Source organism: Miscanthus floridulus, chromosome 1, assembly GCF_019320115.1.
Source record: "Miscanthus floridulus cultivar M001 chromosome 1, ASM1932011v1, whole genome shotgun sequence".
Taxonomy (NCBI): Eukaryota; Viridiplantae; Streptophyta; class Magnoliopsida; order Poales; family Poaceae; genus Miscanthus; species Miscanthus floridulus.
The window spans coordinates 90,887,237-90,900,415 of record NC_089580.1 but is presented as its reverse complement, the minus strand read 5'-3'; the positions used below and the strand labels follow the sequence as shown (position 1 = coordinate 90,900,415).

Sequence of the window (13,179 nt, the reverse complement as noted above, 5' to 3'; positions counted from 1 at the left end):
TTGGAAAGTCATCCAATAATGAAATGAGAAGCACTTTCTGTCCCTTATTTAATTATTTTCATGTCATCAAATTTGTTGATGGCAACCTATTAAATGAGAATGAAACTCTTGTTCAAAGTTCCCTAAACAAATCTTCCGTATGACATAAAGAAGTTTTCAATTTTTGTTGATGGTTGTACGCACATTTGATATAAGATTTGTTTCTTGGTTAGATTTAATATTGTTGGAACGGGTAAACTATGGTAGCGCAGAATAAATTCTCAATCAAGTTCAACTAGGAAATCATGCTAGTAAGAGATAATAGATCATTACCAATAACATAGAGTGTAATGGAAAAGGAGTTGGAATAGCCTAATCCAACATCATTCCAGACTTCCAGTCGATACAGAGGAAGTAGTCAACCGTCCTTAAATTAAGATAGCATGGTTGTCGTGGATGAACACCACAACAATAGCAGCAACACCTTCACGGTATCCATATATACAGGATGAGAATTTCGTGCACCTAGAGATGACTACAAGTACTCGAAAGCCGACAGATTTTACCCTATTAAGATAAGGGTATGGGTTAATTTCTCTACCCGTGGGTTTATTAATGGGCAGAAAGACAGACCCAACGGATTTGAGAGTAGATCTAGGGGTGCACTACCTAAACCCGTAAATCCATTGATTTTTTTTTTAAACTCAGTCCATCATAGTAGAGAAGCACGTATCGGTCTAGAACACCCTAAATTTCTCTAAGCTAGTCTATTTAGCGACTATAGGAGACGGTTTACGCATCCCAAACCTAAAACTGGCTCACTCCTTTCCCCTTCCCCAACCACCACACTACGATGGCGGCGACAGGCATCTAGATTGCACATTTGTGCTCGAGCTTGTGCATAGCACTGCATCCAAGAGTGTGGATCCCCGACTAGTTGATATATGTATGCCATTGATATATGAACTATGGTGGTTGGCTATTGTATGGTTAGTCAAATGTGTTTCACATTTATGTTATTTTTCATTGCTCTATGCAGTATGCATACATGAGTATATGACAATTCTAAATATATACTATACTATCAGTTGACTAGTGGTGACATGGTGTGCCTACTCTCGCGGGCATGGACAACCCGTTGGGTACGCATGATCCGAGTGCGCATGGGTTTAGACACAAAATTAAACCTGTGACAAGGCACGAGTTTTTTAATGGACAGATTTTGGGCCTGTTTGACAGGGCCTCCTCACCGGCTCCGGCTCTTGCCCTTACCCTGCCAAACGTTTTTCCGGAGGAGCCGTTTTTTTTAGTAAAAAGTAGAGTCGGAGCCGTTTTGAAGGAGCCACAATGCTATATTGTGGCTCCTCCAAAACGGCTCTTGTTTCTCTAAAGAAGAGCCCTGCCAAACACCCCCTTTATATTTGCGAGCATAGGTTTGGGTTGGCAAAACCTCCACCTTCACATGTATATAGACTCCGTTAACAGGCTTTCATGTTGGAGGAACCAATGCAAGGGTCAACACAAGGTTGCATCGCTTGCTGGCTACCGCAATCTATTCAGAATAAGGCACAAACACATATAAACTATAATCTAGACACCACGTCAACACTAAAAGCTTACTACTAATAACCAAGCAACAAGATGGACCAGAGAACTTGGGACGAGCGATGATCATGTGCAAAGGTATGCCACAACTATTCGTCTATCAACAAGGTAGCATGTAAGTCCACTTTCCACTGGCAAAGCGTGAAACAAGACCCTCAAAACTCTAGCTCACCTTGTGCGTGCGTCGTCTCCCTTGCATGGACACAGCTAAGCTTCATAATACTGCACTTCAATCTGCGAACAATTAAAAATAGCTGTACAAAGCTACACCCCCCATATCACATTAGCAAAGCGATTGCAAAATTCTAGATCCAAACAAGATGATTATTGATGCATATAAACCAGCATACAGATCTGATAGCTCCATCGGTACACTTCCAAGGAATAAAGACAAACAAACATGAACTGATATTTTGTTATCTCCGACAACAAAACAGATTCGCAAAAATACTTATTACAGCACCATGAATGGACTGCAGAAATAGGATCACATCGCCCCTGGCTCCTAATATACCATGCCATGCAATATACCGGCAATGCTTGGGTACTATGTACAAGAGCACCAAGGAAAGCTTTTCCTGACTTGCTTTTTTCTTCAAATCTGAACAGAGAGGCTTATTGCATGAATTGCACTCCTTTATATGGTAGCAGCCTCTGTATTATGAGATGAGGCTGCTCTGGATGCGCATCAGACTGGGGCAAATCAAACGGAGTCTGCCAAAATCCAGAGCATTGATCTGTGTGCAAAAAGCTTTGCTTAGAAGACCAACACAAAACACAGCACACAGGATTGGACTTCTGCACAAGATATGTTAACTTACCTTTGGACAAGAATGCACATTAAGGATCTCCAACGCACGACAAAGGGATATTGCAGATTCTAATTCCTCCTCTTGCAACATGGTGCATGCCTATGAAAAAGTGAGATTGCATCAATCAGGTAGATGAAACAGTAGAAGATAAAATAGCACACTACATATACTCAGCAAAATTTGAAACTACATGCCCAACATTTTGTGAAATTTCTCGATTAAAAAAGCCAAGAGAGACAAACCAAGGGCTAAACCTAACTCATTTCTTGCAATTAAATTAACACTATAAACGTGAGAATAAACACAAACGGCATTGAATCATTCATCTTGTGCAAGAACTAGTCATTGCTGGTCAAAAACATCAAAACAGAATGTTGCTTGAAAAAAAAGTACCAGAAGTTGGAGGTTGGTCAATCTTGGGCAATCAAGCTTCAGCACCTCCAGTGAGCTACAGTTGCTGAAAGAAAGAAATAACTGTCGTAAGAGAAATTCATTGGTTACCAGGGAGTTCTGGCATCCCATTAGCAACAAAAAAAAGTCTTGAAAATGTTGCAATGTTTTTAAAAACAAATTAAAAAAGAGACATGTGCATAGTACACATTAACCTAAAAAAATTCGATTTCAAATTCATCTTTGATACAATATTCAAAAAACACAAGTGGTACTATTGGCACATGATAAACAAGATGGATTGAGTGATTGTCTATTTTGATCCTTACATCTCGAAAAAATGTGACATTGCATTTTGCTGGTTTGTTTGACTTCATTCACGTGGACTACATACATGATTTTAAACATGCTATATCTGCTAGTAGGAATGCCCGAAACTTTAGATATGAAATTCACCCAATCGTCATAAATACAAAACCAATACTACATAACACTGGAAAATGCACAAATGCACATTGATGTTACCTCAAGTTTAACATGAAAAGGTTGGAGCATGTTAAATCCACTTCCTTCAAGTTGGTCGAAAGATTAAGATTAATTTTGGACAGATGTAGAAAGTTTGCTATCGAAGGAATAACAACTTTCTTAATATTAGGGCACCCAGTACAACTGAGAACTTCAAGCAGGCGACCAGATCGCTCACTGATCTCTTCACTCTTGATTGGTGAAGAACTAGGTGGACAAAAGTCAACTGGCATATCCACAGAACTGCTATCATCTGACCCACACACCAATTCTTGGAAGTTTGTACATCCGTTCAAGTTCACATTAACCAAATTAGTACAACAAGCAAGAAGATCTTCTATCGCATTCTGTCCAATGGATGTGTAGGACAGATCTAGCTCAACAAGTAATGGAAGAGCACCCTCTCTGTAGAGGGCATCTAATGATGAGTCACTGAGGTACTTGCAAGCTGAAAGTTTTAATACCTGCCAAAGGAAAAACAGATACCATTACAACAGAGGACATCACTACACTCCATTTTGTATGAACAAATCCGTTATTATATCTTATCATTCAAATTCCAAAATTACTCCTTTTCAATTAATCACATGTAATAAAAAACCTCATATAAGAAACAGATGCTAATAAAGTGAACTCCCAAAGCTAATTCAATCAACAATATTAAGATCTTAGTTATTTTCTGTTTTTCCAGATCATATTACATAAAATGAAAAACTATACTAAAACATTTAATAGCATTACATACATGTACATATGAATAAACATTATGCAGTTATGCTGCATTATATATTTGCATAGAATAACAACAGCTAAAACAAGGTTCCATCTTAATGTACCGTATTCCAAAATCTGCAACATAAGTGTTCCAAACAGGAACACAGTCAAGCTTACCTTCAACTGCGGGCAACTGTTGAAAACAGGCTTCAAGTTGACCAAAAATGTATAAGACAGGTCAAGCAAGGTCAGCTTATGAAGGCAATGCAATGAAGACAATCCATCGATGGCAATAGATAGGCATGATGACAGGATAAGATATTCAATCAGAGGACATGCCTCTGCCATTCGAGTCAGTGAATCATCCACAAGCTGGCTGAACATGCAAAAACAGAATGAACACAGCAACTGTAGGTAGCAATTGATGACATAAAGCAAAAAATACTGGAAGTGTGGCACAACCTGCAGAAAGAGGCATCTAACGATGTCAAGCGAGGGCAATTGATGGAAGCCTCGGAAAGCACACCACAACCCTTCAGCTCCAATATAGACATATTTGGGGCCTCAATGCGCAGAACACTTAATTTTGGACAAATTCCCAGATTTAGGGATTCAAGGCCCACCTACAAAAGAAGCCATTAAATCATGGTCGGAATGTCCATATATGCTGAATAGTGTAAGAAACTGAAGGGGCATAATTGCGTCTTTGCTTCAGTTTTGTGCCTCAGAATTTGCTTCCCATCTATATTAGAATATCCTTTCAATTTTAGAACTGAAAACCTAACTAGCTTTTTTTACCAGAGCCACTCTCCCCTTATCTTCATCAATTAAACAGCTGTCAAAACTCACAAGTTCATCGTGACAGAATAGTGTTCTAAAACCAGATCATGTAGCCCACAAAATCACCAAATTACTCTCCTACGCCCAATTCACTAGGTCATGAGTATTGCAAAAATGAGGAAGAAGGTTTAGCAGGTTTGTTGGCTATAACTTATATTTTCATCATTCTAACAATAATTGTCAATAATAGCTTAGTTTTCAGGCCTGTATGCATCATGCTTCAATTATTGTCAATGGCAGGTGGGCCCATGGCGTCAGCAACAAGTTGTAATGAGAAAGTTGTAGTTCCATGCAGCATAGTGACAAAATAGTTGTAGTTTTCTGAAAATATACATCAAGACATGTAGTTTTTTGCAACATACGTCAATAGGTGCAGGTTTTTGAAATGTACATATATATGAAACAAGTACAATAAGAGTAAATATAAGTTCTCTTCCAAGGCTTGCCTAAAATAGGCCACACACCAATCATATTTCTTTTGAGGTACTCAGTAGAGACAATCTCTAGTTCTCTACCTAATATCAGCAAACAAGTTCACTGACACTCCAACAGTCTACACATTCACACACTGCACCTCGGGACCAGAAGTTATCAATAGACTTACTGAACAGAATGCTGCACTTTGAAGGTGATCACAGCCATCAAGATTCACATGTTGCAAATTTGGGCACGAGAGTCTTAAGAATGTCATCGAGCGGCAACCAGCAAGAGAGAGGCAGGCCAAAGAACTGCTATTCAGTTCTACAAAGCTCAAACTCTGTAAAAAGAGAAAATGGCGTCAGAATTTCAGTATAACGAAATAGATTGTCACTAATACCTTGAAAATACAAGAACAATAGGAACAAACAGAATGCAAGAACTATGAAAAAATGATAACAATGCACAAGTTGGAATAACACTCATGCATTTAAAATACATTAGTTACGGCACAAAGGGGAATGACCGTAACACTGCCATACCTCACAGTTGTCAAGGATCAATGATCTTAGCATAGGGCAACCACCTCCATCACTAAATACTTCGCAAATCGCATTTGTTAATGACTCACAGTCACTAAGATCCACATCAATCAAGTTGTGGCATTGCAATGACAAACTGGATAAGCTCTCTTGTTTTTGAAGCACCAATTTCTGAAGAAAACACCAACTTAGCACTCCTTCATGTTCAGGAGTATCCAAATAACTCAACAAATGCCATAACAAAATTTTACACAAAAATAGATATCACCTGAAGCGTAGTCGATGTTATGCTAACTCGATGGAGCGCTGAACATCTGGAAACTTTGACGTAAGAAAGCAGAGGGCTTCGCAAATTCAAATCAGCAAACCTAAATTGGAAACAATTTAAAAAAAACATAAGAAAAATTAACAAAGAAACAAATATAATGCAAAACCAGTCTCTACTCACTTGCGTAAGTGCACGAGACTTATATTCTTAAGATGTGGTAAGTCCAAAGACACTGATGTCAACAGGCTGCAATTATCAAGCTGTAGTGCCTGCCACAGATGGCAAAGAAGCCCAATTAGTTCTTGTAGCAGGAAGTTTACAAAATTGTACCAAAGAAACTGAATCACTACCTCAAGCAGACGGCTGTAAGCTATTGCAGCCATGGAAGCAGATGTGATTCCTTCACAACTTAGCAGTTTCAAGTCTATTAACATTGGAAGCCTCACAGACTACATATCAGACACCAAAACCAAAAGTACATGTCAGGTATTTTTCTGCTGATAGTTATATGCAGAATTTGTCAGACAAATGATAAACAGAACCTAGAGTAAGGCAAACCTCAAATGAAATGTTGGGGCAGTTTGATGCATCAAGCACAGAAAGACTTGGACATGAGCTAGCTATGTCACGCAGTGTCTCATCAGTAACACAAGAACAAGATGACATATCTAGTTTCGCCAACAACGGGCAAGCTGTAGCAGCTTGGCGAATAGCATTATCAGAAAGCTTATGGCAGGATTGGAAGTCCAACTCAAGCAACTGAGGAGAGTTGAGTGATACATGAGCCATGCCTGTTCGCCTCAAAGACAGTATTTGAAGTTGGGAACATCTGGAGGGTAGTGTAACATGTTTATTAGCTAGATGACACATGAAACCATATACACTAAAAAAGGCGTACCCAGTGCAGAGAGCTCCCGCTCTGTGCGGGGTCTGGGGAAGGGTGTCAGTGGCAAGCCTTACCCTCGCCTGTGCAATGCGAGGAGACCACGACTCGAACCCGGGACCTTCCGGTCATAGGCGGTAAGACTCTATCGCTTGCACCAGGCCCGCCCTTCATGAAACCATATACACTACCGAGAAAAAAAATAATCACCTAACAGATATTCTGAGTGCACGGCACTTCAAAATATGAAGCTCACGCAATCCATCATGATTAACAGTTACTTCTTGGATGCCACTCCCAAGAGAAGCATCGGTTACTGTTAAAGCAATCAATAATGGGCACTCAGCCAAAGCTAGAAAAAATGCTTCTCCCAGTTGTCCCTTGCCCATTGTTAACGTCTTCAGATGCCTACAAGATACTCTATCCAATAAATACAATAGTAAGACAGAAGAATGTGCTAACATGGGAAGAAATTGGAGGGGAGGACCTTAAAAACATAATTGCTTCCAGAACTAGTGTTTCTGCATTTATGACACCATGCAAATTGAGTTCTGTTACACTCGGGTAACGACGGCAAATATTAACAACTGCAAAAACAACACATTAAAACATGAATAGCATCAGGTAAATCCTGTGGGATCTCAAAAGGTGCCAAATAATGATAAGCACAAGCCATAGCCTTCCAAAACAATAGATACTTAATTTCAAGGAAGAATTCAGTACGGTAATTCATATTTATTGATTAAAAACTACAAATCATAGTAATAATCTTCAAACCAACAGGCTTTAACCTAATCGTATTTCCCTCCTATGAATTTCTAAAAAATTAACAGACAAGTTTGAATTATGAAGTCGATGTGTCTGTCATTTGCAAAAGTGAGGTCGTAGGAAATAAATAGCAAGCACACTATTCTGACTTCCAACTATTGGCAGTAGTGATGTGGTAGATACCAAGAAACTGACTTACAGTTCTGCAGTGATATCCTAGTGTTCTCAAATTTCAAACACTTCCAGAAATCATCATGCACACTAGCAGATCGCCACTGTTTGCAGGTAACACCTGCTCTGCATAAATCCTTCTGGCCCAAGAAGGAGAATATCTGCCATGGAAAACCTAAGAAATTAGTCCATTCCAAAACAGGCAGAAGCAATATTTCTGTAGATAAACTATAAGAAAATGGAACTCAGGGCACACCAGGTGCAGGAGATCGTCGGAGAGATCCATTCTTATTCCAACATCTTCAGAATTTCTTCCACCTGAGTTTTCTGCATTATCAACTTGCTCATTATTGGCATCCCTTGGGCTCTCACTACCATCATTTGGGAAAAGTGACAAGCCAAATTCCAATTCATGTTCTGGGAAACGAGACAGCTTTAAATGAACACATTCATCAGAAATGGGCAAAAATGACGATTCAAAGCCAAAGGGAGTAGCATTGGCACCAGAATGCAGTGGGCTTTCTCTGCAAAATAAAAGAACCTCTTAAACACAACTCAAAATGATGCATAGACAGGTCATCGATATGGTAATCTCTAATCACAATGAAGTTTGGATTAACGAGAGGAGAAAATTCTCCAAATCTCATTAGTGTTTCCAAGCAGAAACAATACAAATGACTTTCTTCTACTCCCTACTGGATGACTTGTATCATCAAAAACAGATTGCATACAATGTATACATGACAACAAACACTATTCATAGCAAAGACAATTAAAAGCTGTGTCACTTTATTGCTAACCACCATAATACTACTCCCTCCATTCCCAAATGTAGGTTGTTTTAGTTCTTTTGCAAGTCAAACTTTTCAAAATGCACCAACTTGTAAAGGGCGTACCCAGTGCAGAGAGCTCCCGCTCTGTGCGGGGTCTGGGGAAGGGTGTCAGTGGCAAGCCTTACCCTCGCCTGTGCAATGCGAGGAGACCGCGACTCGAACCCGGGACCTTCCGGTCACAGGCGGTAAGACTCTACCAACTTGTACAACATCAAATTGGTTCATTAAAATCACCATGAAGTCTTGATAGTGCATTCATTTGGTGGTATTATAGAGGTTTGACTTAGGACAGAACTAAAAGGATCCACATTTTTTTAATGGGGGGAGTAGCTCACAACAACACAACAGTTGGAAACAAACCAAAACAAGCAAGAAGATCAATATCCAAAGATATCATATCATATCATGCACAAAAACATGCAAATAGTGTACAAGACTATTTAGAATAATTTCAATACCACCGAAAAAATGTTCATTGTGCAACATAGGAATGATACAAAAAAGTTAGCACCAACGTAGTAAACAATATTTAAAAAGCAAAGTGCTATACTTGGATGAAGGACAGACTGAGGTCGAAACACCAACCAAAATCTTATTCAGCATGGCATGATTCATCTACATCTCTAGTAAGACAAGAATCTCTGACATTTTTAGGAGTGTCTATGGTAGATGACAAGATGTATCTTCATTATATATACTCCCTCCATTCCAAATTGCAAGTCGTTTTGGCTTTTCTAGATACATAGTATCTACACATAACATGTATCTAGGTGCTAGCAAAAGCTATGTATCTGGAAAAGTCAAACCAATTTACAATTTGGAATGAACAGAGTAACTTAGTTTTTTTATTACGAATACAGTTGAAGGGAAAAAATTTGTGAGTAAGGAGTCATTATGAAAAGAATCTAAAAATCAGCATATTGCTTTTTTGCCTAAGGACTACAAACTTATTACTGTCTCCCAAGTATGTGATAGAATATAGTCCTTTCAAATGTGAGTCATATTTACTTGATGGAGCATAAATGCCAAGCGGCAATTAGGAAAGAAGATTAACAAGCACGAGGGGGTAACTAGATTAAATATCCTGCAATAAATTCAACGCAGCCTAGGTATTCAGATCTTCAAAACAATTCAAGTGGCATGTCAAGGCCCAGTAAAGCTTTATACTGGAGTACTTGTTACAGCAAGAAATATGTGCTAACTGCTAACGCCCGAGCAAGCACTTTCTCCATTGATCCATTTGTGGGTCCTTTATCATTTCAAACCAGGGACCATGGTTTTTAAGTCGTCTCTAAGGCGACGCCTAGGCGTCCAGGCGCTATTTTAAGCTGGGCGTCGGCCTCACCACGAGCAGCATCTGAATGGCGTCCGCCTTGTAGAAAAAGGCGTCGCCTAGGCGCGATTAGGCGACGTTGGAGCTCCGAGCGGCCTGAGGCGGACGACGCACGAGCGAATCGGACGACGCCTGGCCGCGAGAGTTACGCGCGCGGGAAATCGCAGCCGCAGGAGCTGCGCACGTGCGGGAATCGCAACCGCGGAAGTTGCGCGCGCGGGGGAAATCGCGGCGCGGGCCTACAGCTCCCGCAAGTCCCTATCTCATCTCTCCACATGCTTCTTTCCTCGATTCGAGCCTCCCTTCCTCTTCTCCACTGATTTGCGACCTTGATTTGTGCCTCCTGCCCCTCCTCTGGTCCTCCCTCATCTCTGCTGATTGATTCATGGCGCCTTCCCCTTCTCTTCGTAAGGTCACAGGATAGGTACGTAAAGCATCACTTCCTCTCCCTTCGGCTTCCCTCCTCTTGGATGTGCACTGCCCCTGCTCTTGACTTGGATGTGCACTGCCTCTGCTCGACTTGGATGTGCTCTGCAGTTCACATCTCCTCTGCAGCTCTGCTTCCCTCCTCTTCCTCTGTTTCTTTCCATGTCTTTCCTCTGCTTGTGGCTTTGTTATACAGATGCTGACTGGAAGTGCTCAAGTTCTTTGTTTTTACAGCTGATAGCACAATGGCAAGTCCATCTTCCATCATCAACAATTATGATCCCAGGACTGATTTAGCTCGGAAGGGAAATTCTGCGGATCCAGGATGGAAGTATGGCTACTGGCCAAACCTTCAAAACAAAGATGTAGTGGCCTGCACTCTATGTGGTGTCTCACTTTTTGGAGGGATAAGAAGGCTGAAGAAGCATCTAGCGGGTGGCTTTGGAGATACAATGATGTGCAAGAAAACTACCATTGCAATTAGAGTAGAGATGGAAAACTGCTTAAATGATCATCCCTAGATGATGCTCACGTTAGATTTCAGATCTGCAGTTATGCTATTTATATTTGTTTTGCCCTAGCAGCACTAGTCATTAAGTTATATTATGTCATTAGAGACTAATTTGTTGCTATTGAGTGATGAGAACTATTTTGCTACTTTATGTTGTGCACTAGCACTCTGGTAGCACTATTTATTATGGTATTATATGCTAAGACTTGACAATATTAAGGTATGATTTGCATCTGAATTTTAGTAGCATTACATATTAAGATGATCATATGGCGTCGCCTCGCCGCGCGCCTTAAACGCCTAGTCGACTCAAATGGGCAGGTCGCCACGGCTCGACTTATCGCCTTAAAAACAATGCCAGGGAGGCAGGGATTACAATAACAACACTTCAGGGAACTGCATTACATCTTTGATACCATTGTTAGAGTGAGCTCAGCATTTCAACATACACGAACATCCAAAAATGAACTGCATAAATTCTCAATTCTCATGCTTGAGTTCAAGACATATCTTGGGTATCCTCCACGTACATGCAAAAGAACAAGACCTCAAGTTGCAATGCCACATCAATCAACTACATAATGCATGAAGTGCAGCTTCGTTTAAATTTCACTAGGCAGGTTTTCCTGAAACTATTATCAATAGGAGCTAGAGAAACAAAACATATAAACGAACTAAAACTCCACAGCATGCAAAATACTAAAAATGAGAAGCAACATTCGCATAACTTACTCGCCAAAGCGTCGTACTCTGAGCCGTTTATTCTGCAGGTCTCTGTCCTCATCCTCTTCGTCCAGGTTGTCCCACCCAACCTCCACACTGCCACCCGCATGGGGGCCGTCTAGGATACCACCCAACATGTCACGGAAGCCGAGAGAAGAGATGGATTGTCCGCCCAAGGCCCTTTCCGCACCCTGCGAGCTCCCAGCGGCATCGGGGTTCCACTCCGGTAGAACCGCCGTCCAGTTAAGTGAGCGGGGAGCGGGCTCCTGCCGCGGCGGGAGGTGCCAGCCTCGCCGCCCCAGCGACAGCGCCAGTTCCAGCTCCTGTCGCGCCTCCTCATTCCCCTCTTCCTCGTCGCCAGCGCCACCGCCAGCGCCCTGCACGCCCTTCATCCGGCCCCCATCCGCCATGCCCTCAGGCCAAAAGACCAAAACCAAACCCTAGAACCATCCCCGGCGCCATTTCCGGCCGCCCAGACCCGAACGCGCCTTCCCCCACGCGTAACCCGACGGGACTCACCGATTTGACAACACGGCACGGTGAATTCCACCGGATTCGGCCGAATCGGCCTGGCCCAGCCCCGCACGGCCACCGGTAGTGCTGGCGCGCACGACACAGGAGCGAGTCCTCGGCGAGGTGGGCGGGAGCTGCGTCTCGTCGCGTCCGTACACGTATGCTCGAGTGGGGCCGCACCAGCCGGGCGGATCTGCGCGGCGCGGAGACGGCGGTGGTGGCCGTAGGCTCGCGAGCGCTCAGGGAGCGGGGGGCAAGGAGAGGGTGCGGGGGATTGAGAGGGACGGGCTCGGGACCGAAGGGGTGGACGGGGGCGCGGCCGTATTGTATGGTTCGGTGCTATTGCCTGACGGGTAGGGCCGGGGTGTTGGGGCCAGATGGCAGTGAGGGGTAGTTTTCTGCTGGGCCGTCTTCTTGCGTGGGCTTTGCGCTTGCTCAGTGCACCTCGCCCGAATTTTTTTGTTTTTCAGTTTTTTTTAAAGATTTTCATAAATACGCACATGACAGTCTTTAAAAAAAATAGACCTGACCTTGACAATTGAAGTTTACACGTCTCGACGCCGAGGTCCAGGGTCATTTTCTCTATGTCGTTGACGTGACTGCTTGTATGGCGCGAACGTGTCATGAGCTCGGCGCTGTGGATCTTGACGCCGAGCTATGAAAATTGATAAATTTTAATTTTTACCATGACTTGGATATTGAGAAATATGGCTAACTCTTGCTTTTTTACAGTGACTTATTGTTTGATCACTTAAAACAGTCTAGAAATACTTAAGATAAAAATGATCTAGGGTTTATGTTCATAAACTAGTCTAAAAATGTTCCTAAGTGTTGGATCAATAGTTAACTTCTTTTTTCATGATGCTATTTTGACCAGGGTAAAACTATAATTTCTTTTCTATATACAAAGTTTGACCTTTAATAGA

The 13,179-nt window shown here is 41.9% G+C and overlaps 1 protein-coding gene across 3 annotated transcripts; it reads right to left on the bottom strand.

Annotated features, from left to right (window-relative positions):
• Nucleotides 1–1,879: 1,879 nt before the first annotated feature.
• LOC136537598 (F-box/LRR-repeat protein 15-like) lies at nt 1,880–12,545 on the bottom strand. 3 transcript variants are annotated; one of them, XM_066529544.1, is made up of 18 exons: nt 11,750–12,545; nt 8,419–8,438; nt 8,171–8,331; nt 7,943–8,075; nt 7,463–7,562; nt 7,186–7,383; nt 6,651–6,921; nt 6,443–6,541; nt 6,273–6,361; nt 6,093–6,192; nt 5,825–5,995; nt 5,470–5,622; nt 4,488–4,648; nt 4,203–4,401; nt 3,312–3,775; nt 2,790–2,853; nt 2,406–2,495; nt 1,880–2,321 (listed from the first exon to the last, which is right to left on the bottom strand). In XM_066529544.1, the coding sequence occupies exons 1-18, from the start codon at nt 12,148–12,150 to the stop codon at nt 2,244–2,246; spliced, it is 2,952 nt and encodes a 983-aa protein (XP_066385641.1). In that variant the 5' UTR covers nt 12,151–12,545; the 3' UTR covers nt 1,880–2,243. The 3 variants fall into 3 exon arrangements, with proteins under 3 accessions (XP_066385641.1, XP_066385633.1, XP_066385650.1); XM_066529536.1 differs by having other exon boundaries at nt 8,171–8,438; XM_066529553.1 differs by lacking the exon at nt 7,186–7,383 and having other exon boundaries at nt 8,171–8,438.
• Nucleotides 12,546–13,179: the final 634 nt, after the last annotated feature.

Bases quoted from the DNA above. Each gene is read 5' to 3' on its own strand.
- LOC136537598 (XM_066529536.1), bottom strand. From the start codon at position 12,150: ATGGCGGATGGGGGCCGGATGAAGGGCGTGCAGGGCGCTGGCGGTGGC. The intron at 7,563-7,942 runs GTAAGTCAGTTT...TTGTTTTTGCAG, and splicing joins TAGGATATCACTGCAGAACT to TTGTTAATATTTGCCGTCGT. The intron at 6,193-6,272 runs GTGAGTAGAGAC...TTTCCAATTTAG, and splicing joins AGTCTCGTGCACTTACGCAA to GTTTGCTGATTTGAATTTGC.